The sequence below is a fragment of the Artibeus jamaicensis genome, unplaced genomic scaffold (assembly GCF_021234435.1).
Source record: "Artibeus jamaicensis isolate MK-2021 breed Jamaican fruit bat unplaced genomic scaffold, CSHL_Jam_final contig_519, whole genome shotgun sequence".
Lineage (NCBI taxonomy): Eukaryota > Metazoa > Chordata > Mammalia > Chiroptera > Phyllostomidae > Artibeus > Artibeus jamaicensis.
In genome coordinates this window covers 51,970,868-51,996,613 of record NW_026521871.1, presented here as the reverse complement: position 1 = coordinate 51,996,613, position 25,746 = coordinate 51,970,868, and the positions used below count along the sequence as shown (strand labels likewise).

The 25,746-nt window shown below is 45.3% G+C and overlaps 1 protein-coding gene across 1 annotated transcript in view; it reads right to left on the bottom strand.

Annotated features, from left to right (window-relative positions):
* Positions 1-183: 183 nt before the first annotated feature.
* The window catches only part of KIF15 (kinesin family member 15), a 46,166-nt gene continuing 20,603 nt past the window's right edge, over positions 184-25,746 (bottom strand). The window contains exons 14-35 of the mRNA XM_053669445.1: positions 25,482-25,659; positions 23,681-23,843; positions 22,886-23,027; positions 21,066-21,263; positions 20,126-20,233; positions 19,593-19,698; positions 18,255-18,420; positions 15,045-15,195; positions 14,751-14,836; positions 13,472-13,541; positions 12,496-12,582; positions 11,795-11,899; positions 11,146-11,268; positions 10,503-10,649; positions 9,395-9,496; positions 8,934-9,098; positions 7,385-7,494; positions 3,034-3,106; positions 2,540-2,577; positions 1,807-1,972; positions 930-1,061; positions 184-634 (exon numbers count right to left, since the gene is read on the bottom strand). Coding sequence (XP_053525420.1) covers positions 518-634; positions 930-1,061; positions 1,807-1,972; positions 2,540-2,577; positions 3,034-3,106; positions 7,385-7,494; positions 8,934-9,098; positions 9,395-9,496; positions 10,503-10,649; positions 11,146-11,268; positions 11,795-11,899; positions 12,496-12,582; positions 13,472-13,541; positions 14,751-14,836; positions 15,045-15,195; positions 18,255-18,420; positions 19,593-19,698; positions 20,126-20,233; positions 21,066-21,263; positions 22,886-23,027; positions 23,681-23,843; positions 25,482-25,659 — 2,733 coding nt within the window. The 3' untranslated portion in view covers positions 184-517. The remainder of the gene's footprint in view (positions 635-929; positions 1,062-1,806; positions 1,973-2,539; positions 2,578-3,033; positions 3,107-7,384; positions 7,495-8,933; positions 9,099-9,394; positions 9,497-10,502; positions 10,650-11,145; positions 11,269-11,794; positions 11,900-12,495; positions 12,583-13,471; positions 13,542-14,750; positions 14,837-15,044; positions 15,196-18,254; positions 18,421-19,592; positions 19,699-20,125; positions 20,234-21,065; positions 21,264-22,885; positions 23,028-23,680; positions 23,844-25,481; positions 25,660-25,746) is intronic.

Here is a 25,746-nt window from a genome sequence, read left to right as displayed (position 1 = left end):
AGTCCGCACAGTGGGGTGTCGTGTGCAGTCGAGAGGCGCGCCCGGCCCACACAGAGAAAAAAGCCCCTCCAGGGCAAGGTTCCTGTGTGTGTCGTTCAGATGACCAGCGCCTGGCTCACGGTAGGTGCTCACGGAGTTCACGTTGCACAGTTAAATGAACCACGTGAATCACTTTTTGGACTCTTTATTTGAAAAAGATTTATTACATTTTGAAAAATGGCCATGTTTACAGTCATAAAAAGAATCATGCAAATACTTCAAGTAGAAATACAAAAATAATCTATATTCACAACCTTGTTTTCATACGCATGTGCCATCAGCCGTGAACCTCGCTGCCAGTTCTGGGAGCACTGAATACACTTTCTGACACAAGACTCAAAGGAGCCCACGTCGGTGCCCCGGGAAAACGAGCTGGCCAACACCACTGCACACCTCGGCCACAAGCTTTATTTTAAAGAGGCCCACGGCCTCCCCAGTAGTCACAGTTGGTTCGGAGCCTGGATGTGGGGCTGCGACCCTACACCGCAGGTTGCTCACTGTCACAGGACGTGGGTGAGTGCAGAACGTTCGTCAGAAGCTCTTTTTTCTTATTTTCTTTCAAAAATATATTTTCAGCACGCAACTTTCCTGTCTCCTGGTAATTTTAAAAAAGGGAAAAGAAAATAATTAAGGCTCCCAATATTATAGGAAGAGTTATTCTTGGCATTCATTAAACTTATATTTCAAATTAAAACTATAATTTTTAAATCTATAAAGTACTTATTAAACAAAAATCTGATGTATATGAAAACTGACCGAATTATCCTTAGAATAGCACTAACTAATTGTTTTGAATTCAGGAAGTTCCCTAAAGAAAGCAGTTAAGTGATTCCATAATTAGTCATTTAAAAACTAGAGCGACTCTACTCAGAACCATGTTCAGCGTTCACCTCAGCAAGTCGGACGTTTTCCTTCTTCAGCCGCATGACATAGTGAATCTTCTGGTTTGGGTTTTGGTGACCCACCAACTTCCCGTTTTCCTCAGCGAGACACTCCACCTGCTTCCTTAACATTTCCATCTCCTGCAGGAAATCAATCCGGGCAGGAGCAAATGAGGGGCTCTTACTATCTCTAAAAAACGGATATTTGCCCTGGCCAGGCAGCTCACTTGGTTAAAGCATCATCTCAATACACCAAGGTTGCAGGTTGGATCTCCGGTCAGAGTGTTGCAGGAAAGTAAAGACTCACACTGAGAGGAGATGGCGGAAACACGAGCGTTTATTACGTGCACAGGCCCAGAGGAGTCAATCTCCAAATTCTGAGCCCGGTGTGTAGGGTTCTTGGGACTTATGTAGTCTGCAGAGCCTTCCTGCCTACGTGGCAAAAGCGAGATACAGAAGCTAAACTCGGAAGTTAGTTCTGGCTATGGGGCTTATCTTAGTCCTTGAGAAGATCCTGTTATTTGCTTTCCTAAACTGCCGAATCGCTCTTTCCTTGGGTGCTTGGGGGTTGGGCAGACAAAGGTTTCCTGTATCAAGAGCACATATAAGAAGCAACCAAAGAACGCAAAAATATGTGGAACAAATCGATTGTTCTCTCTCCACTCCCCGCCCTCTCTAAAACCAATTAACTGGAAAATGTAACATCGGTTCATGCCTTCTGAGAGCACAGGGAGAGACAGAGCCCAGGCCCCAGCTTCTGACCCCACAGCCCAGCATCTGCCGCAGCAAGTCTGAACCACAGGACTCCCGATCAGACACGCCTCACTCTCATTGGTTCTATTAACCCACGCCCCCGAGTACAGGAACAATACGCACACAAACGCACCTGAGACGCTCTCTCCTTTTCTTCATACAGTTCTTCCAGCTTTGATCTCAGCTGTTCCTTTTCTTGGAATGCCTTAGACTCCAAAGCTCTGGTGCGTTCCACCTCCTCGGTCATCCTAAGGCAGTCTGTCTCTTTTTCCTGGAGGGCAGTCTGCACTTCTTCCAGGCTACAACAGGAAATGCCCCTTTTTGGAACTCCAGAGAAACACCTGACAAGAGAGCTTCTCCCGGGGCTGGAGAGTAGGTTTGGGAGGAGGGCTGGTCTTCAGCCCAGCCAACAGCATAGGGCAATCGGTTGCCAGGCTGCAGGGCCGCTTCTTGTTGCTGGTTTAACCAAACTTTCCTTTTGGCAAAGTCCTCAGACCATTTTTAAGTAACGACACTGTAGAACAGGAACTTTTAGACTCAGCCCACTTGGGGCCAACACGGTGCCCTGCACCTAAGTGCGTGCGTGTGGCCACTCACCTTACACAGCGGCTCTGAGCGGCCCGCCTGGTGAGGGCCTGCTCCAAGGATGGGCCATTTAATGTGTTATGTGATCGCCGGTGGGAACCACCTCACGTGAGGAGCCCCTTTAGAGAGCGGCATTCAGGAAGACAATTTTGTAAACATCTATTACGTTCACATTTTACTTCAGAAGGAAAAAAATTCCCTGCCTTGTGGAGATAATGAGCATTTCTCCCCTTAGAGAATAAAGGTCAACAAGAACTTGAATTACAAACCAATGCACTTACTCTGCTTTCATTTTCAGCATTTCTTCGACTAACTTGTTCTGTAGGATTAGAAAAAGAAAAAGATGGCTTAAGTTCTTAACACTGCTAAAAAAAAAAAGAAAATAACCAGTCTACACCCGTCCATGGTAACAAAGCTAATCCAACATCCTTTTCCACATTCCCAGCTACATACACACAAGGGGCCCTATTTACACAGTGACTCGTACACTGCGCCCCTAGGGTCTCAGGCAGGCACACGATCCTTGCTCCTAAGTGGCCAGCTGTGTGGGCACACTGAGCAGCAGGCTCGTTACCTTCTAGAGGTACAAAGACAAGTTCTCTCTTAATTTTCAGCCATGTCTAAGTACTGATGGTGAATACCAAACTTAACAGTAGGAATAAGAAAAAGACAGAAATTTCAACAGTAAATGGTTTCTAAAACCTATAACCATAAATGCTTACTATAAAAGCACTTGTCAGACAATAAAAAACTACTTATATAAAAGAAATCATACTTTAGCAAGTCTTTCTTTAGTAAGTTCTTCTTGTTCGTTCTTGAGCTGCTGGTCGTCTGGATGACTCCGCCCACTGCAGATTGGGAAGGGAGGACGGAGAGACACTGTCAGGCACATCCAAATGCCAATTTCACGTCTATCCTATGCAACGATGCCAAGTTGTGCAAAGAAAAAGCCAACTCAGTGGCGATGAAATGAGGTTAGCATGTTTGATAAATGCGACTGACACACAGGGGTGACCTGAGGGACCTCCCCAGAACTGAGGATTCCTCCTATATGAAAGTGGGGGGAGCAAAGCTGAGAGAGCTAGTCAAGTCTTGGGTGAAAGTAAAATAAAGTAGACACTTTGCCAAGAGTAAGACCATCTGAAGACCAAATGTGAGCAAAAGGCAGCTGAGGCAAAAGGCAGTCCAGGAGTCTGTATGGTTGTGAAAAGCTGGGAGGGGCCTTGCTGGGCACAGGAAGGGCCCCTCACCCCCAGGGCCCTGGACAGCCCCTTCCACTGGATTTCCTGGCCAGCTGGCAGTTCCTGATGTCACTGGCTTCCAGGGTGTGCTGACACCAGCTGGTGGGTTCCCTTAGCACCAGACATCAATCTCTTCCTGAAAAGCCCCTCTACATGAGGGGAACCATATTCTGAGTGAAATGTCAGCATCTCGGGAATCTGAGTAACCTGAGTCCATCTCTGGGCCCGACTGGGTCAGGAGAATGAACTGGGTTTCTATGAACAGCCTCTCAACCAGAAAGACACCTGTTAGGAGAACCTGTCTGAATGCCACAGGCTTCTCTAGGAGTATCTGTCACTGATGAGGTGGGGGGGAAAAGATGGTTTCTCAAAGGAAAATGGAAGATACAGTAGTTTCTTTCACTTAATGAAGCTGGCAGTCTAGACAAAAACGGTAACGAGACCTCAATAGGAAAACACCCGAAATCATCGGGGAAGATGTGTTTTCTTTGCGCAGAGCCAGGGGTGGGAGCCACATGGCCTCTGTCACAGCTGTCAGGCTGGCTGTCGCCATGACAAAGAGCAGGCGGCAAGGCTTACGCGAAAGGGCATGACTGCGCTCCAGGGCAGCTGTATTTACCTATCAGGCTGGGGGCTAGATCTGAGCCCCCGCCACAGTTTTCTTTCTTTTCTCTTATAACTGCAGTGTTAAATTGCCTTCCCTCTGTCAAACTCTGAGCCAGCCACTGTCCCAGCCTGCCTGCAGAGGCACAGGAAGAGGAAGCCATGGGGCAGGCCAGACATGGGAGAAAGGGCTATGGCAGAGGGCGGGGGCTTCTTTTCTGCACATGGTGCGGAGGATGGGCAAGGCCGCTGTCAGGCTGAGGAACCCACAGCCACCGAGAGGGCAAAGCCCCGAAAGGCAGAGGAGAGCTGTTGCTTCACAGCAGGAATCCTGGCATCACCAAGCATGAGGCTCCCAAACCTGGTCCCAGTTCCAGCTCCAGAGCCTGCCACCCTGTTGCAGCAGCCCCAGCCCCAGTGAACTTGACCACTGGGTCAACATCCCTTAAAATGGCACTGGTTTGGAAGCTGCGGCTAGAGATAAGCGGGTCAGGGGTCCTTTTGGTACCCTGCACACAGGGATAGGCTCAGCAACGAGAGGTGCTCCCGAGCAAGGAGGGGTGGAGGCCAGCTGGGTGCAGGCGAGCGTTTCTAGGGGCCAGGGGCTGTGGCAGGAGAGCTGCTCCCGGCACAGGGAACACACAGAGGGGCAGGGGCTCCAGTCTTCTTCCAGCCGACCTTTCAGGAAGAAAGGAAAACCCCTTTCAGGAAAACGCCTGAGTTTTGAGCCAGTCTTCAGTGGGGGCCGCATGAGAAGCAACCACACAATGCTGTTTCTCTCCCTCTCTTTCTTCCTCTCTAAAAATAAAATCTTAAGAAAAAAAGACAGTATACCAAGTACAACTGTTTTAACGTGACTGACGTGGGGGCCGAGTGTGGGGCACTAGGGAGCACACCGTGCGCTGAGTCGGAACCCCGAGGGGTGTGACGTCCCTGCCGCAGCAAGCGTTTCTGATGCCCCATAAACTCGGAGCGAACCACGTAGTAAGCCAGTCACACACTTGCTGCTTAACAAGGGACTACACGCTGAGAAACGCATCGTTAGGTGATCTCACTGCTGCGTGAATGTCCTACAGCAAACTCACACAAACCTGCGTGGTGCAGCCTACGCCACCCCAGGGTTGGATGGTCTGGCTGATTGTTGTTACGGGCCTGAGCAGTACGATTCTGCACTAAACAACACAAGAGTGAATGCAATCAAGAGACACAGTAAACACAAGATGTATGAGGTGGTCTAAAAAAATACAAGCGCCCTGGCTGGTGTGGCTCAGTTGGTTGGAGCCTTGTCCTGTACACTGAAAGGTCACTGGTTCGATTCCCAGTCAGGACCCATAACTAGGTTACAGGTTCAGTCCCCACTGAGGCATGTGAGAGAGGCAGCCGATTGATATTTCCCTCTCACATCTGTTTCTCTCCCTCTCCTTCCCTAAAATCCATGAGCATGTCCTCCGGTGAGGATTAAAAAAAGAGGGAGGTGAAGTACAAAGAAAAAATAAAAATCTAACTGTAAAAAACGAACAAATGAAACAGTACCAGTGACGGGTCTTTCACTGTCACTGCCGAGCACTACCAATACAACTGCACGCGACTGGCAGTGCCTCGGGCTTGCTCACATCGGCCTCACCAGACACCTGAGTACAGCGCTGCACTGTGACGCGATGCCAGCTATGAACGACATCCCTAGGTGTGGGAATTTCTCAGCACCGAGGGATTGCCATCATCTGCGCGGCCCGCCACTGCCCGAGGCACAGTTAGGGAGCCTGTGACCGCGCCCCGCCAGCAGAGCCACCGGCCCCACTCAAACACCTGCAGTCTCAGGGAGGGCCTGCACAGTGCGTCTTAGGGCTGCTGTGGTCACAGTGCGGGCAGCAGACGCCCCTAACCAGGACGCTGAATTCAGGAAGGGCCTCCGTCCCAAAGAGAGCCCTCCGACTCACCTCAGCTGGCCGCCCGGCTGTACAGGCCACCGTCACCCGCAGACGGGAAGGACCACAACCCTCCCTTTGTTCCCGGCTGCCATTTACTGAGCGGCCGCCCCCTGCCAAGCTCTGGCACCAGCACTTCACACACAGTGTTTTTGGACTTTAAAACACCTTCTGTGAGAGCTACAATTTTCTTCATTTTACTGCTAAGGAAAGTGAGACATTGAGAGGTTCAAGTATGTGCCCAGTCACATGATCTTCCAGTGTCAGAGAGGGGACATAGCCTGGGCGTGGTCACCCAGGACAGGATGCTGTGACATTAGCAAATACAACTCCAAACCTGCCTGCGCTGAAGCCACATGCACAAACCCAGACACCCAAACCCAGGGAAGGCTCCCCTGGAGGGCTGCTCCCAGGACCCTCCTCCTGTGAGTCACAGGGCAAAACCATTGGCAGAAATCCTCCCTTTTTTCTTCTTAAATGGAAGTAGACAGTTCGTTCAAGTTTTTGAAGTCTGAAATTCATTGCAACAGCTCTACAACAACACAATGTTTAGCAGAGGAGGCAGCTTGTGAATGCCTCCTTCTCCCACTCTGGAAAAATCAACCTCCCAGCAGACCTGATTCAAAGCAAGCAAAATGAAAGATGAAAAATATGAACAATGAAAGTCCTGGCTGGTGTGTCTCAGCTGGTTGGAGTGTCCTCCCATAAACCGAAAGGTCATGGGTTTGATATCCGGTGGGGGCACATACAAAAAGGAACCTATGGATGTTTCTGTGCCCCTCTCTCTCCTTCCCTTCCCCTCTCTGAAATCAATGAACACGTCCTCAGGTGAGACTAACAAACAAACAAACAATAAAATGGCAATAAATACATATGTATCAACGACTGAATCTAAAAAACAAAACAAACAAGCAAGCAGAACAGAAACAGACTCACAGACGCACAGAACATTTTCATGGATGCTGGGGGAGGCTTGGAGGGGGCTGGGGGGGTAGGTGCAAAGAGGGAAGGGACTGAGAAGTGCAGACTGGCAGTCACAGGACAGGCACAGGGAAGTACAGTGCCCCACAGGGAATACAGTCAGTCACACTCTAATACTGGGTACGGTGACAGGCGGGTATGAGATATATCGAAATGATCACTTAGTAAGTTTGATGTCTAATCATCGGGGTGTACATCTGAAACTCATAGGATATTGTATGTCAATTGTGTTTGAAAAAGAAAAAATGATTTAAGATAAATAAACAAAACAAAAAAGCCCCTGATGGGAAAGCAGTGTGTATTCCAGCCACATTCACTGAGCTACACCCAGGCAGGACGAGCCCCCGCCTGCAGGGCTCCCTCGGCTTCTGCGCACCTGCTGTCCTTTTGCGTTTTAATGTCATCCAGCTGATCCTGCAGCAGCCAGTTCTTCTCTCTCAGCTGCTCGGCCTCCAGGCGTAGGTTTTCCATTTCACTCAACTGCTCCTAATAACACACGAAATCATGGTTTTCAGAAAACGAGAGGAGGCATTATTTGCTCCCCAAGGCCACGACCAAGACAGGTTTTACTCCTTTAAGCTTCTCCTCTGCACAGAACACTGCGCTGGATGACGCTGGGTGAAAAGCTGACTGTGACAAACTCTTGGGGGCCTTGAACTATGATTCAGTCTCATACCCAATGTCTTAAATGTAGTCTCTGATCACATGACTCATTTAAATTCCTTTACGAGAAAAGATGACACAAGGCCTCTACTTTGGCAAATGTTTCATTTGAGTGTATTTAACAGATTCTAATGGAAAATCATTAGATTTTCCTTCAGAGCCCACAGCGCTGCTGCTCACGCAGCCCTCCCCCTCCCTGTCCGGCCCCTCCCCATCTAGAAGATATAAATACTTGTCTGCAAGAAGCATCCTTTTTTGTTTACTTCTACCTGTCCACTGTTCAACTGCCTTTAACCTGACCCTATTTCTGCAAAGCACCAAGATCGTGCCTGTCTGGGGAACAGCCAGTCCTGAGACAGCAGCGCACTGAGAGCCAGCCAGGAGCGACGCCCTCCACCAGAACCGAAGCTAAAGGGGGATACCGTCTTCATGTGCTTTACCCGACTGACTTGGGCTCAGCGAGCTAATTTTGTTCCTAAACAAAATGCCCTGCACGGCAATGACCTTCCAGGCATCCTACCTCCCCTGCCCCACCACACACTAACCACAACACAGCACCATTCCAGGCATTGCCCCACACAACGCCCGGCCCTCCGTGCCACACAAAACCCACTCTCCCACACAAACACCATTCCCTCCTGTGCCTGGGTGAAAACAGCAGGAGGAAGTTTGAAAGAATGGCGAATGAGAGAAAAGTATTTTTAACTATCATAGACAACAACTAATCTAGTAATATAAAGAATGCCTCCAAACCATTAAGAAAAAGTTCAACAACAGCAAAAAACAAGGAGAGAAAAAAAAAAGAAAAAGTTCAACAATAGAAAACAGGGAGAAGGACGGAGTTGATAGAAACAGAGACACACAGGTGCTCAATCTTACTCCTAATAAGAGAAATACAAACTTAAAACATCAACGACGTGCATCAGCCATAAAAATGACAGAGATCTAACCCCCAGACAGCACCGTGAGGACAGCGGTCGGTGCAGCCTGCGTGATGGTGCCACCGCGGAAAACCAAAGGGACAGGGGCACATGCTCAGACTTGGTCACCCCCCCCACTACAAAAAGCTCTGGAAGATAAACAAGGAACTGGCTACTCTGGGAGCCTCCGGAACAGCAGATGAGGAGTTCGGAGTCAGGAGTAGGAGGACGACTTCTGTCTACACTGAGTTTTGTGCCTTTTGAATTTTGTATCTTCAGTAACCATGAAAAATACTATTTATTTTAAAACATTACTTGGAAACCATTAAATCTCCCAGTTACCTTCATTCGGAGGATTTCGGCATTTTTGAGTTCTCTGTCTTCATTCAGCTTCGTCACGAGGTGCTGCAGAGAAACCTTTGAGGCCCTCCCATCTTCTATCTCCTGCTCCTGTGTTTCCAGGAGCTTTGCTAAATGTGTCTGGAAATGAGGCGGTGTTTTGGGGCTCTGAAATGAAATCGAATTTCACCCGAATACCCGATTAAGTGACATCATAAAGATTTCATGTTAAATGTACATACCAAGCATATAGAAAAAACTCAACCTATTTAGCTTAGTCTAAATCTTGTCCAAACAAAACAAAAATAAAAACACTGGTTCCTTTTTATCAAGTAAAAAGCAGAAAAGGTGTCAGTGAAAACATTTTTTCATAAAAAGGCAAAGCTATGGTCTTAGTAATCTCTAAACTTTTAAAACTCACAAAACTTAAATCTCCTGAAACACACTCTTTTTCTGAAAAGTACCTGGGGATACTCGGCAGCAGAATCCATCACATGATCTAGTTGCCTCATTTTGAAGTTATACTCATTCCTTTTCTGTTCTACCTCCTCTTTCTTTTGGTTTAACTGGAAAAATCAACAAATGTAAGGTTACAAGTTAGAAAATAATATGGAACATCCTGTCTTCCTCTATGTATGAATAGAGGCATGTATAAATAGGCTTTTTACATTTTGGGGAGATCTGATTAATAATCAAAAGCAGCAATATTGAAACACAGCAATTTTTAAAGTCAGACAGTGTACAGCCTGGGGCTGCTGTTTGTGTCTGTGCACCTCAGTTACTACCATAACCTTCTCATCTCCGTCTCTTACAAATATATTTACACTTAAAAAAAAAAAAACCTCTGCTTTTAAAAAAACAACTTTGTTTTCCATGACAGGTATGGCTCAGTGGGTTAAGCATCATTCTGTAAAGCAAAAGGTTGCCAGTTTGATCTTGGTCCAAGCATATATGCCTGGGTTGTGGGCCAGGTCCCTGGGTGGGTTGCGTGTGGCATGCGGCAGGCAACCAACACATGTTTCTCTCCCTCCCTTCCCCTCTGTCTAAAAGTAAATAAAATCTTTACAAAAATAAAAAAGATTTTATTCATTTTTAGAGAGAGGGGTAGGGAGAGAGAGGAAGAGAAACATCAATGTGTGGTTGCCTTTTGCATGCCCCCCCCAACTGGGGACCTGGCCTGCAACCCAGGCACGTGTCTTGACCAGGAATTGAACCAGCAATCCTTTGATTCGCAGGCTGGAGATCAATTCACTGACCCACACCGGGCAGGGCAATAAAATCTTTTAAAAAAACCCCAACAACTTCGTTTTCAAGCTTCTCAAATGATCAAAGGGTCATCTAAGGAAAAATACAAAATATAAAACAGCAGCAGCCAACGAGAGGATGAGAATGAGCCACAACCTCACCACAGTGGCTGGAACCTGCTGGCATGTCAAGGGTTGAAGGCGGACAGGAGGACAGCCGACCCAGTCTGGACCCCTGGGAACAGCCCAGTCCTTCAGAGCCCACAGCGCTGCTGCCCACGCAGCCCTCCCCCTCCCGCACCCTGCCCGGCACCTCCCCAGCACTCGCCTGGTGCTGGAGCTCCTGGATCATGGCCTCCTTCCGGGTCAGCTCCTCCTGGGCGGACTGCAGGAGTCCGGAATGCTTCTTTGAGGCCTCAGTGAGCATGTTCAGCTGCTCAGTAGCATGAGCCAGGTCCTCACAGAGCATGTCCCTCTGTCAGGGGACAGTCCCCACACAAGCAGAATTTCTTAATCATGGTTCTCCAACAAGGATTTGCAAATCATTACCATGTGCGATTTTTTTAAAGGTTAAGGGGAAGTTTTAAGTGAGAACCTTTTCTTTTGCTAGTGTGGTAAACCATTCTAAGACAAACCAAGCAGTTAACGTTAGTGAGCAGGCCTATGGATAAACATCACGGCCAATGCACACTGCTGTCCCAGTGGAGGTCTAACTGCTCTCTACTCTCTCTTCCCCTCGCCCCCAGGGTCCGTTACAAGAACGAAGGTGGCGTCGGTGCCAATGAATGAAGCTAAGTCAACCAGATAAACATAACGATGTAATCTTACGTATTAGTGCCTAACTACTTTAGGGGAAACAGCTCCAATTGTGGCCTATTCCTTAAAAGTCCTCTATTCATTCACCAATAACCTCTGTACACACATGTACATATTAATAATAACAAAGCACGAGTCACAGTGTGTTACGTTACCTCGATGTCTTCAGAGATTATTCTCAGTCTAAGGGTTTCTTTCAGGTCCAGAATCTCTACTTCCTGTCTCTTAATTAACACTTTGCTCTCTTCTTTGTCAACCAAAGCAGAGTTGTATTTGCACTGCAGAAAAGAAAGTTGTGATGTATGAGCTGCCTGCTTTATTATCTGTGTTTTTAGATGAAAATAAACTTACGAATGACCCCATATTCCAAGGTGATGACCATTTAACACAGATTTGCCCAATCGGTACTTGTTGAATTAAGGATGGATGAATAAATGCATGGATGACCAGAAAAGTGGGTAAGTCCTGCAGGTACCGGTGAAAAACATCTGCCATCAGAAATAAAAGTGGTGGCGCAGGCTCCATGTGGAGCAGAGGAGTGGGGGACACTGACACCCCCCCCCCCCCCCCGCTGTCACAAAAGAAGGCGGAGCAGGACCTTCGGCTGAGCCGCACTCACTCTGCACGGCTGCATGTGGAGGGCTCGTCCGGCTCTGCCAGCGCAGACTCTGTTTGGCTCTCACTAGCATTTCCAAACCCATGTGACCACAGTCTTTTTCTGGTGGAGCATTCATTAACCTCCTGAGACTTCTACGAAGTGTGTCTCAGGCGCAAATTCACTGCCTCGTTGGGGACAGGACTTACAGTGATGTCCTTCAGCTCCTGCTTCAGGGTGTCTATGGTCTCCACCTTCTCACAGACTGATGCTCTCAGCTCCTGGACCTGGCTTCTGAGGTCGGCGACAGCTTCCTGGTGGGGAAAGAAACGACAGCTTCACACCCAGTGATGTGGAGGAAGAGATCATTTTTAAATGGCAGATTGTTCATCTTTCCTAATGACAACAGAAGACAGTTTTATTTGAGCAAAATGTCACATTACATTATTAATGTTCTCAATTTATATTTTAATGGCTTTATAGCATTATATTTAATCATCTGCTTTGGCTATATGAATAAGAGCTAGACATCAGAAATTTGTACCCAATATCATACTCCAACATATACATTGTGTCTGTTATTCTGGCTGAAGTCAACGCCAGGGTCTGAGACTCTGCGCTGTGGGACTCAGAGTCAACAGGAACGGGCCACACTAACAGCATCCTGGTCAAAAGGGGCAGGGTGTGTTTCAGAAACATCGCCATCAAGAGAAATAGAACAGTTTGCACTTGAAGTTATGTGGAAAGCTAATGTAAATGGAAGACCTCATTCTCTAGAAACCTCGGAGGATGCACAGGGCCCAGGTGCACACCGAAACGCCAGTTATCGGTCTCCCCTGGAGCAGGGGCTGGAGGCTGAAGCCACATTTACAAAGCAACACAGAGGGGCGTGGCTTCTCCCGCCACCCACCTTGTCAGCATCTCTAGACTTCTCCAGGGAATGGATGACTTTCTCGGTGGCACACAAACTCTCTTCTAGTCTCTGTACTTTTGCCATCTATGGCAGAAAAAAAATAGTTTCAGAAAAAGAATTAAATCACAAAGTTAACTATGCACATTAAAATGTTGAAGCCTGTTTTTCATATTATACAGTGTACACTAGGAATCACACTTGAAAACAAACAAACTCACAACCGAACCAAAGACAAAAACAAACGACTAGAATAGAAAGAAAATCACAGAAATGGAGATCACATGGTGGGTTATGAGTTGGGAGGGGAAAAGAAGAGAATGGCAGAAAAGGTACAGGGAATAAGTATAAACGGTAGGTACGAAATAGACGGGGAAGTTAAGAATTGTATAGGAAATGGAGAAGCCAAAGAATTTGTATGTATGACCCATGGACTAAGAGGGGAGAATGCTGGAGGGAGAGGGGTGCAGGGCGGAGGAAGATAAAAGGGATGAAAAAAAACGAGACAACTGCAATAGCATAATCAATAAAATATACTAAAAAATGAAATAAAATCAAATTGAGAGAAAAAGGAAATACAAAGTTGAAAAATAATACAAGCAACAAAACACCCCATCTTTTTATTATTAATTTTTTCTTAAAAAAAAAAAAGATTTTATTTATTTACTTTTAGACAGAGGGGAAGGGAGGGATAAAGAAAGGGAAACATCAGCATGAGAGAGATACATCCATTGGTTGCCTCTTGCACGCCCCCAACCGGGGACCTGGCCCGCAACCCAGGCCTGCGCCCTGACTGGGAATCAAACCGGTGACCTTTCAGTTCTCAGGCTGGCACTCAAGCCACTGAGCCACAGCAGCCAGAGCCTTATTATCAATTTCAACATATGAAAACTGAGACACTTGTTACAATAAACCTCTTTTGACATCAGAAAGCATTACAAAGCTCTGACTTTAGAGTCAGAGTACAGGACGTTACCTGTTGCTCGCACTTGGCCATCTCTTTCTGTTTCTCCCGGCGCACAGCCTCAAGGACATCTAAGATTTCTCTGCAAGAGAAGAGGCACCTTTCACTCGTGACTTTGCTCAACAAAAACAGGAACTGTTTATGTGGAAGAGATTCAGTGCGATGCAACTACACTTTATCAGCCACAAACTTGGTGTCGGGCGCTGCGTTCCGGTATGAGTCAGAAATCTGAACCCACTTCTTCCACAGTCATGGAGTGATGGCCCATTCTGTGTCACAGCCGTTCATCTCTGTCAAAGCACTCAGGGTTCCCAAACACACACCTAACCTCCTGTGCCTTCCCTTATTGCCTTCCTCTCTGTGCTAGAATGTCAAACTCATGAGAATGGGGTACCGTTCACTGTCTTATCTGTGAATGTTCCAGTGTTGGCCAGAATAATGCCTGGCTTGCCGGATATCACCAAGTCACCAAGTGTTTGAATGAGTAGCTACAAGTTAATCATCTGTTTCCCAGCCAGTTATCTGCACCCGTTAGATGTATCCACCCGTGTATTCCAGGGTCTAGAAGAGACTCTGTCTCACAGTAAGAACTCAACAAGCATCTGTTGCATAAACAAGTACAGATTCTTCTCATAAGAGTAGGATCATCTGGTTGGCTGAGGCCAGGAGACTGACAGAGATCACCCAGGAAAAGAACTTGGAGAGAAAGGGAAGAAAGACAATGGCATTCATATTAAGGGACTAGAGAAAAAAAGGGCAGCTAGAAAAACAGTAGTAGAGACAGAAATAAAAATCAGTTCCCACCTTCCAATATACACCATGACTTATTTACAGAAGGCGCTGAGTTCTGATCACCACCATTCATTTAAAAAGTACCATGGCTGTCCTGGCTGGTGTGGCTCAGTGGACTGAGTGCCAGCCTGTGAACCAAAAAGGCCTCTAGTTCAATTCCCAGTCAGGGCACATGCCTGGGTTATGGGCCAGGTTCCCAGCTGGGGGCATGTAAGATGCAACCAATCAACATCTCTTGCATTGATATTTCTCTTCCTCTCTTTCTCCATCCCTTCCCCTTAAATAAATAAATCTTTAAAAAAAGCTACCATGGCAAGTTATTGAATGCTTTAAAAAATTAAGTTTCTCTACATAGTCATTTATTTTAAAAAGGTTATTCATTTTTGGAATGCTTTAGAAGAAATAACTGCAGGGTATGAACAGTTAAGAAAAACAAGATAAAGAATGTGGCAGTAAATGATATTCTAGTTAACTAATGGAAAAGATAAATGGCACTCACTTAGAACTGTTTTCTTTATCTTCTTCAAATTGTAATAATAATTTGTTATTGCGTTCTTTTTCTGCCTCAAAAAGCTCCATCAAATTCTAAAAAACAACGTGACATCAGATTTTAAGTAACTTTACTAGCAATGTGCAGGCAACAAACACACCAGGACTTCCTGGGCGGCAGGCCCCATGGCCAGGCCAGCGCAGGAAGTTAGGGGGAGGCCCCAGCAGTGCCTGCCCTGCACCCCAGGGAGTGGCCGCACACCCAGGACAAATCCGGGAGTAACCAGTACCTTTCTTAACTTACATTCAGATCAGATTTCAGGGTCTCATTTTCTTTTTTGCAGTTTTGGAGGTTTTTGGAAAGTTGGTCAATTTCATACTTCATTACTTCTTGTAAGTGTTCATAGGAATCCTGCAGGCAGGCTTTGCTCTCAAGAAGCTTTTCATTTTCTAATCTTTATCAGGAAAACATTTTTACAATGGTAAATATAACATTAAATGTAGTTCTAGGCAGACTGTCTGCAGTTCGATTTATCCCAGCTACAGACCATTCCCAACTGGCAGAAGCCTTGGCTGACTCAGGCCCCGCGAGCACTGGTGTAAGATGCCCACGACGCACAAACACGGGAGACGGACTGAAGCATGGCACAGTGTGACGGACAAGACGGGGCGGACAGGCAGGCACACTGTCTGCCTGCAGCCATTTCCTTCCTCATTCTCTCTCCCTGGTTTCAGACATTAACTGATTGGCAATTAGAATGACACCAATTCAGGGGGTCCCAGACCTAACTCTCGTGTGATCTAGAGACTGGCCACTAATTTAGTTTTGTGGACAGCTTAACTCTGTCCATTCACTACATAGTCTCCCAACTCTACAAAGGGTTTTCAAGACGGCAGATGTGGCTTCAAGCTGAGAAAGTGTGCGAACTCCCTTGGGACAAACCTATCTTTTAATTCACGTGATTATTATTCACTGCTTTTGAGGTTTTCACCCTCTGGGTCAGCTCCCCAACATACTTGACATGCTCAATGTCCAGAGCTCAGCCAAGAACTAGTAACAATGAACCTGACTTGTGGGCCATCCAAAACGGATGCCCCAGCTTTCTTACAGAAGCCCAGTAGACAGGGATCTAGCTCTTTACCAACTGAAAGCAGAGCAGAAGCAGCAAACTACAAAGTGGTAAAAATCAGTTGTTACAGATGAGTGTAGACGATAGTGGGGAGAGGGACACATGTATTTACAACATAAACTAGATACACGAGAGGCAAAATAACTCAAGAAACACATCTGCAGGGAGAGGGCCCCAATGGAGCACAAGCGGCCCAGTAAGTGATGTAATCCATGTTCAATCTGAGACACTGAGAACAATTAAATTATGTCCAATTTAAAAAGGAAAAACTTGACGTTTTTAAGATAGAATTTAAGTACATAGCCAAATATAGTGGACTCATAACATTTTAGATCTAACATGTAAACATGAGGAAATTATGATCCAATAAGATTAGTAGTGTGACTTTGCAAAAAAAAAACAACCAACCACCCAGAATTAGTTTATGACAGAGCCAGAATTAGATTCAGTGATTCAGACATTAAAAATAAATGCCAGGTGTAAGAAAAAACAACACCCCTGCCCTGGCTGGTGTGACTAGTGGATTGAACGCTAGCCTGTAAACCAAAAGCTCACCGGCTCAAATCCCAGTCAGGGCATATGCGTGGATTGTGAGCCAGGTCCCCAGTTGGGGGGGGCGTGCAAGAGGCAACTGATCGATGTATCTATCTCACAGCAATGATTCTCTTCCTTTCTCCCTCCCTTCCCCTCTAAGAATAAATAAAATCTTAACAAAAAAGCAAAACGGAAGCTGCGACTGGTGTGGCCCAGTTGGCTGGGTGTCGTCCCCACAGCGAAAGGTTGCCAGTTTGATTCCTGGTCAGCGCACATGCCTGATTGTGGGTGTGAGAGGCAACCAACTGATGTTTCCCTCTCAGATCGATGTTTCTCTCCCTTTCCTTCTCTCTGAAAATCTTTAAAAAAAAAAGGGGGTTTGGGGGTGGGTGTTAAAAAAAAGAAAGAAAGAAAAAGGAAACACCAGTGCACCGAGTGGTAACCGGCACCTCCCGGCAGCCTTGCTGACTCAGTGCACACCCTCTAGAGGGTGGGAGAGACTCACAGGGCGGCCGAGGGACACCCTGTAGCCAGGTGCGTCCTGTGCCACCTAATGGTCTACTTTTTAAAAAGATGCTAAAATATGAAGTTTTTAAAAAAAATAACAAAGCTCTAATAAAAAAGAAGAAAACTATGCTAATTAGAAAAAAACACACTGGTAGGCCTGATAAAAGGATGTCCATGGGTGGATTTGGCCTATAGATCTTGTTTTCTTCCTCTATTTTAATTTTTTTACCAAAGATTTTATTTATTGTTAGAAAAAGGAAGGGAGGGAGAAAGAGAGGGAAACATTGCTATGTGAGAACTATATCAAATGGTTGCCTCTCGCACGCCCCCAAATGGGGACCTGGCCCACGACCCTGGCACGTGCCCTGACTGGGATTTGAATCAGTGACCTTTGGGATGGCAGGCTGGCACTCAATCCACTGGGACACACGGCCAGAGCCCTTCCTCTATTTTAATTCCCTGTTGTGTAATCAGAAAACATTCACCAGCTACAGGTTTTAACTTGTGCGACCTCCACAACACTGCAACCCCAGGCTGCAGAATGGCAGGGTTCCTGCACTGAGCGGTCACTGCCACACTCACTGCACCGTCTCCATGACGCCCAGTACTGAAGGGCTGCCGCACACCCAGGAGGCAGCACCAAAACCACAAGCACTTTTAAGTTACGTATTACAAAAGGCTGAAGTTAGCAAGGAAAAAAGTAGTAAAAACAAACAGTTTCCGTCTTAGAGTACTCTGTTTCTCTGCTGCCAGCACTAGACGAACAAGCCAGCCTCCGGAGTCACCGTGGACCAGGGTGACCACTATGGACTGGGTCTCCCGGTGCTGTCCCTTCTTCTCACGAGAGCCACCTGTCCCTCCTGGACAGGCACATCGCCTTGCTGTGCCAATGCCACCTCACACCCTTGCTGAGTGACTGCTGGAAAGGTAAGCAGACCAGTTCCTGGTCACTCAGCAGTCACTCAGCAAGGGTCTGTGGCTGTTAGGAGGCAGGATTTCTTCACAAGAGTTACACTAGGAGGCGAATATGGAGCAGTGAGGCCATCTGTTCCCTGCCACACAGAGGAAGGCCCTCAACAGGACAGAATGAGGGCAACCCGGAGGGAAGCAGAAGGGGGACTGAAAGGGAGCGAGAGACAGAGAGCAGGAGAGACAGAATGGGGCACACTGACAACACCATTTGAGACGCTACCTAGTTTGCCCCTGAAATCACAATCAGCCCGAGCCTTCCCAACACGGTAAGCTGATAAATTGACTCAGTTTCCCGATCTTACGTTGGGTGTGCAGCACTTGCACTTGTAGGAGTTCTGGGTTACCGGCCACTCAGAACAAAGCAGCCCTACCTGACATTATCCAGCTGGAGCTGTACGTGCAGGTGCCTTTCAGAAAGGTCGCTGAGCTCTTTCTCCTGACTCTCCTTGAACGAGCTGTACTCCAGTTTCACAGAGGACAGCTCCTTGTCCGCGGAATGAAGAACGACTCGCAGGTCATGCACCTCACTTTTCAAAACTACGAGACAAACAAAATACATCCTCAGCAGGCTTCTCTACACACAGTTTTGACAAAGTCGGCAAATAAAACAACAGGTGTGTAAACAGAAGCAGCAAAATAAAGTCGGCACTGCACAGGCCTGCGGCAGGCTCACAGGGGCACCGACGGCTCTGCTTCCTCCCGCCCCTGCGCTCACAGTCCCCGGTGTCAGATGCTGCCAAAAAAGGAAAAGGCAATGCCACCTGTACATGACATGTAAATTAGACAATTTCCTATGTATACAATGTGCACCAAAACTCTTTATAAGGAAAGAAAATCAAGGTACATAACCTATTTTAAGTGCTTTAATTATTGAATACTTCTTGGAAATGTTCCAGAATTTTCGAAAGAGTTAAACACTTGCGGTCTTCTAAGGGAACTCCAATTGAAAGTAAAATTAGGGCCCTGGCTGGTGTAGCTCAGTGGATTGAGTGCGGGCCTGCGAACCATACAATCGCGGTTCGATTCCCAGTCAGGGCATATGCCTGGGTTGCAGGCCGGTTCCCTGCAGGCCAGTTCCCAGCAGGGGATGCACGAAGGCAACCATACATTGATGCTTCTCTCCCTCTCTCCTTCCCCCCTTCCCCTCTAAAGATAAATAAATAAAATCTTTAAAAAAAAAAAAAAAAAGAAAGTAAAATTAGGAACTCCTTAGAACAAAAAAACCGACTGGCTATCTTTTTGGTGTCAGCGTTATTACAAACTACTGCTAATGTTTTGAATGAAAGGAGAAATAAACCAAAGACCACAACAAACTGGGACTCAGCAACACTCCTACAGCTGTGGATGGATACACACCAACACATAATTTATGCTTTGTCACTTTTAACACATTGTTCAAAACTGTAACTGAAAAATGAAAATGAATGGTGAATAAAAAACATTACTCATCATGCACTGTCAAAGACAATGCATTTTCAAAGCGGTATTAAAATGTTAAGCAAACAGCTGTATCATTTGTTTGTGAGCTGTCCTGAAGCAAATTACCCTTTGGACTACATCAGGCAAAATACTTCCCCCTCACCAGGCAAACTCTAATTAAAACGAACAAAGTACCAGCAACCAAAACCACAGGGACAAGATTCACTCATATGAGTACAAAGACACCGAGTTCCAGTATTCAGATGAAACCCCGAGGTGCTCAAACTCACAGTCGTTCTTCGTCTGAGTGTCCCGAAGCTGCTTTTCGAGGCCGCTCAACTGTGAGAGATGCTCCTGCTGCTGTTTGGTCCAATCAGCTCTCTCGGACGAGAACAGCTGTGGGAAGGAGATCGCCTTACTGGAAAGGGCGCACCGGCACACTGAGACACATTCCAAATCACTACCAGGTCTCTCTTTTTAAACTCTAGTTTTCAAGTCTCTGACCAGAAGAAATTTGGCTGTTCCCATCTACTACAGTGAGGACACCCAACAAAGAAAGGATCCCTGCAGGGACCTGCACCAACAGTCCTTTCTTCCAGACAAACAGCAAGGGACCCGGGTGCACTATGGACTGAGGGGGCCAGAGCTCAGCCCAAGGGTGTGTTTGTCTCATTACCATGGCAGCATGCGAAGTAACTAAGTGGAGAGTGCAACCTACAGCTCAAATCAGCCTTGACTGGGCTTCAAACTCACTTCCCCCTGAGACGCTCACTTAACTTTGAGGATTGGACTCACTGTACTGAGGCCATGCTCTCAGTCTTACCTCCTGCACTTGGGTGGAATGATGTTCCAGCTTGTCAATGCGCTGCTGAAGCTTCAGGTTTTTATGCTCTTCTTCATCCAACTTGACTTGAAGGGCACTCATTTGTTCCTGCAGCACAAAATCTTCAGTTGTCAAAAAGTCTTTTAATGGAAACCTCAAACATTCTACCATTTCTCCTGCATTAAAAAAACAAAACTAAGAACTTCATATGGACGAAGGTATCAAAGGCCAGTTTGGAGTCAGAAAAGAATTTCAAAAGACTGCATTAATGACTTCTCACATATCAGAATTATACTTGTGGCCCTTCAAAGTGGGTAACTTGAAACACATAGGAAAGAAGTGATTAAAATTAAAACCATGGATTAAACCACAGAGCTATTCTGAGACTTCTGAGAAGCTTTCTCAGGGCTACAAAGAGTGATATCACCAGAAAGGACTCTTTGCCATAAAAAGGGCAACATTTTAGAAATTGAGGTAGTCTGGCTCATTCTAAGCTTTATTATACAATAGAAAAACTTTTTAAAAATCAAATCGCCAGGATTCTGAGATAATCAAATTTTGTGTTATTTCAAATATAGCAAAAGCTGTCTAAAAATTTCATGTGTAATAAGAGTCTTTCAAATATTTCAATTTTCTTTAGCAGATACAGCACTGTGCCATATATTCAAACTACTTCTGGAACGTGAGGCTCGTGGCAAACTGGTTTCCTTACACATAGAGAACCAAAGCCCCAGGACGTTGGAAAATGACTTGCTGAAAGTTGCAAAGTAAATCGAAAGAACAAGAGTAGGTTGGTTTCTAAGCCAGGGACCTCACAAACCCATACTCAAGACGATTACTAAACAGGTCTGAAAATGGCAAATTATAAAGTTAAAATGATAAATATAATTTATTTAAATAAATACCTAATTATTTCTTTTTTCCTGAAAGTAAACATTACCTGCACGATTCTAAGTTCTTCAGAAATGGCCTCAAAAGCTTGTTCATTCATCTCAGGTGGAAGTGGCTCATTTAAGATATCATTATCTAATTTGCTAGAATTTTGTGTGTGCATAGACCCCAAGCTCCCCATTTCAGGGCTTAATTTTGGTGCTGATCGAGACCAAAGCTGATAAGTCTTGGTCGGTGTAGTTATAATCTGCAGTAAAAACATGATTATGAAAAACAACATTAGCACACATCAAAAATATAATTGTGTGAACAAAGGTAGTAAAATTAAAATTCTATTAATAAATAGGAAAAAAATCCCTGAGAGGCAGTACAGAAATGCCCAAGTGGAAACAAATCTATCAATATTTTTTTTAAATGTATTTATTTATTTTTAGAGAGAGGGAGAAAGAGAGGAAGAGAAACATCATTGTGTCTTTGCCTCTTGCACGTCCCCTACCAGGGACCTGGCCAGCAGCCGAACCATGTGCCCTGACTGGGAATTGAGCCTGGGCCACCCTTTGGTTCGAAGGCTGGTACTCAATCCACTGAGCCACACCAGCTAGGGCCAAATCTATCAATTTAATGCAGATTTTTAAGCATTTCTAATAAGATTTAGAAAAATTAAACTTGATAGGCTGATTTCAAACCTTATACAAAGAATAAATATGTAAGATATTACAAGAAAACACAAAGTCCAGAAATAGAACAATGTATTGGTTAAAATAAAAAATATCTTTTATTTTTACTTTAAAACCAAACGAACTTTTTGTCCAACCAAATTAGTAGGACAAAACATGGACTGTTGAAAAAGTTAAATCTCTATGCCTTACCACTCAAAAATAAAATAGCAGATGCATAAAATAAAATAAAATAGAATATACTGATGATGTTGAAATTGTCTGGGCCTTTAAAAATGAACGAAAGAAGCCCTGACTGGTGTAGCTCAGTGGATTAGGCATCGTCCCACAAACCAGAAGGTCACTGGTTTGATGCCATGCCTGGGTCTGAGCCAGGCTCTTGGATTGGGCGGGGGGGGGGGGGGGGGTCCCTGTGAGTGGAGGCGCAGGAGAGGCAACCCAATGTTTCTCTCGCACATTGATGTTTCTCTCCCTCTCTTTCCTGTTCCCTTCCCCTCGCTCTAAAAATAAATAAATAAAATCTTTTCAAGTTTTTTGAAACAAATAATAAAAATGAATGAAAGAAGTCACAAAGGTAAAGAAACGATACACCTGGCTATATGAAAATTTTAAAGTTTCTGTATGACAAAAGGATCACATACAAAGATGAAAGACAAAGAACGTGATTGCAGAGTATTTTAGCAGTAGGTATGACAAACAAAAGATTAACACATAAAAACCCCTACAAATCAAGCAGTAGAAAACTGGGCTCTTTTTCCTTAGAATAGACAAGTGGACAATGAAACAGAAAAATGTGTGCCCTCACTAAAAATGAGGGGAATGAAAATTTAAAACCTGGAATGAAAATTAAGGTGCCAGATACTTTACTATCTCATTTAATGCACTAATAAACCTGAAAGGCAGTTAAATTATCCTCATCTCCAATCCAGACAATAAAAATGAGGCTCAGAAGTCAGGAAACCCTGCACAAGGGCAGTGGCAGGTGAGAATCTGAAGCCAGTCCGACTCCAGGATGCACTCCCCTGCCCCACCCCGCCGCTGGGCCCACATCAGAGCACCGGGACCTGTGTCACCCTAGCTGGACTGCCCACATGGGGCTCTGCCTGTGCCTGGAGGCAATCTACACAGACCCCGGTAGTAACAAAATGCGACTCTGGGATCAAAGACTGCGGCGTTGCTTCAGATGACCTACCTTCAGTGTTTCAGCATGAATTTTATTCAGCTGAGAAACTTCCTGCCGCTTGCAGACTTTTGTTGCTTCCAAAAGGTTTTCCAGATTAAGGTTCGCTTTTTGCAAAGACTGAAGTTCAGATTCTAATTCTAGCTGCCTTTTCCTAAAAGACATTATAAAATCGAGTGCTTTAGGTAATAAGTAACATCATCCATTTGTAGAGCACTTCATACTCTCCCCCAGCTCTACCGTCACCTCACTTTCCAGGTGGGTGACACGCAGCGCAGAGACCGATGGCCACTCAAGGTGCACAGCGAGTACACGGGGAGCTGCAGCCGGAAGGCCACACAGCCCATGATGAGTCCATGTGGGATGTGTTATTTAAAAACACTTCTTTGTATTTTAGAACAGGACTCATCTTTGTTTTAATACAAGTGTGGTTTTCCTTTGTTCAAAGAGCAATAAGAATACTAAACTCCAAAATTTCTAAAAATCCAGATTTAATTCATAACATTAGTGATTTCATTATGGTGACAGACAAATACTTTACTACATAAGTTCAACAGATACTCATCTCAACATTAAAACATTCCTATCATATAGTTCATTAAATATATTATTCAAGTGCTAGAAATTTACGTCAATTATACCTCAATTTAAAAACAATGAGTAAAAACAAAACTACAGGAAGCCCTTTTCCCTTATGTCAAAACAAGCCAATATTTCAAGTAAAATGCTGAACTGAATTGACAATGTCAAACCCTACAATAAATCAACACAAAAAGATATGAAAATAAGAATGAATTTACACTTTACCTAGTTAGCTCTTTGTATTCTTCATACTCTTGCTTTGAATTATTCAGCTCTGTCTGAATTTGCAGAAGCTGCGCTTTTAGCTTCTCAGTGTTTGCTAATGAACGTGGCTCTTTTGCAGCATTTGGAGAAAATGCTTGCTGACCTGATAAGTTGACAACTTGGTCTTTGAAAGACAAAAATAACAGAACACATTCCCTAAGTTCCCTGCCAGGTATCCGTTTTGCAGCTCAAGGAAGGAAAAACGAGAAATGAATTGGAAGGTGGGCCCTAGAACACAAGAACCCGTAACCCATCAGGAGACGCTGATACCACGCAGTGTGACAAAGAGCATCAGGAGTGTCTGTGAGAGATGCTGAGAAGCCACAGGAAGGGACAGAGGCATGTTTAAGACAACAGATACCTTAGGAGAAGAGCCCGAAGTGCAACACGCACAGTGCTGGAGGGAGAGACCTCACCAGGTGAGCCTGGCAGGAATTAGTACTAGTGGCTGATGTTACCCGCTGATGAATTTTAGGAAAGGAATTAAATAGCAAAAGCAGCGAGTTAAAGGAACTTGGCATCACCTACCGAGTAGAAAAGATTAATTTTCAGGGGTTACTTGGAAAACTGCACATGGTGAACAGCGCTCCCCCGAGTTTCAGTGTGGGGAAACAGCATGGAACAGTTGTCTAGGGAATGGGGTCTGTTCCATCACTATTTTTCAAGGGTAGTAAGTCAAGGTACAACTGAGGTCAAAATGGCCAACAAAATACAGAACACTGCAGAAAAAAGTAGTTGAAATAATACAGAAAATCTGATTTTTAAATTATATCTAAAATCTTTTTCTCTCCACAAGTACTGAGAATTTTATTCTTTTATTAAGTCATGAACAGAATAAAAAAAAGGCTTGGAAAAGAAAATTTCATCCCTGGCTGCTGTGGCTTAGTGGATTGAGCACCAGACTGAGAACCAAAGGGTCACAGTTTGATTCCCAGTCAGGGCGCATGCCTGGATTGGGGGCCAGGGTCCCGGTACAGAGCATGTTGAGAGGCAACTACACATTGATGTTTCTCTCCCTTTCTCCCTCTCTTCCCCTCTAAAAAAATTTTTTTTAATTTAAAAAATTTCAAAAAGCGAGTAGACAACCAGGTTTCTTTATGAATGCAGATTAAGAAAATTAAAACTTTCTAAATTTCAACCTCAACAAAAACAAACGCTGAGACAGAATAAAAGGCCATGAAAATATTCACCGTAAAAATGGAGTGACCACAGACTTCCTTGCTAAACCCCAGACCATGGATTATGGGCAAGCCTGTAAATCAGGCTTGGAGCTAATGCACCACTTTCACAAAAGGACACTACTCTGCATTGTAGAGAGTGTGTGTGTGTGTGTGTGTGCGCGCGCGCGTGTGTGTGTTTTAAAGATTTTATTTCCTTATTTTTAGGGAGAGAGGAAGGGAGGGAAAAACAGCAAGAGAAGCATTAATATGTGACAAATACATCAATCAGATGTTTCTCCCATGCCCTCACATGGGGTCCTGGCCCCAATCCAAGCATGTGCCCTGACCAGAATTGAACTGACGACCTCTCGGTTCGCAGGCTGGCACCCAATCCACTGAGCCACACTAGCCAGGGTGGGCACAACTCTGATTTGTGAGAAAAGTACAGAAAATAACTTTTGGTAACATACAAGAATGCGTATGTATATAGGAAATGAGCACAGCGGTCTCGAGGTCGAGACGAAGACCCTCCATGCAAGGCAACTAAGTGGCCTTTAACGCAGCCCCTGCCCCTCCAAGGCATGTGCACAACCCCTTCTTACTTTTGTCGACTTTCTCTGTGCCAGACACCTCGAAGAAAGCTTTTTCCAGCATTGCAATGGTCTGGGCGTCCACCTCTTGGGCTCTTTTCACGGGCTCTAATAATCTCAGTCTTCTATTCTCCTCCCTGAGAGAGTGATTTTCCATGGCATATTTGGCGACTCTGGGATGGTGCTCTACCTGTGTGACACAGAACAATTGCAGACTTATGTATGTACAAAGGTGTCCTTATGAATGTCACAGGCACTGGGTGTGGTGGCCGTTGCA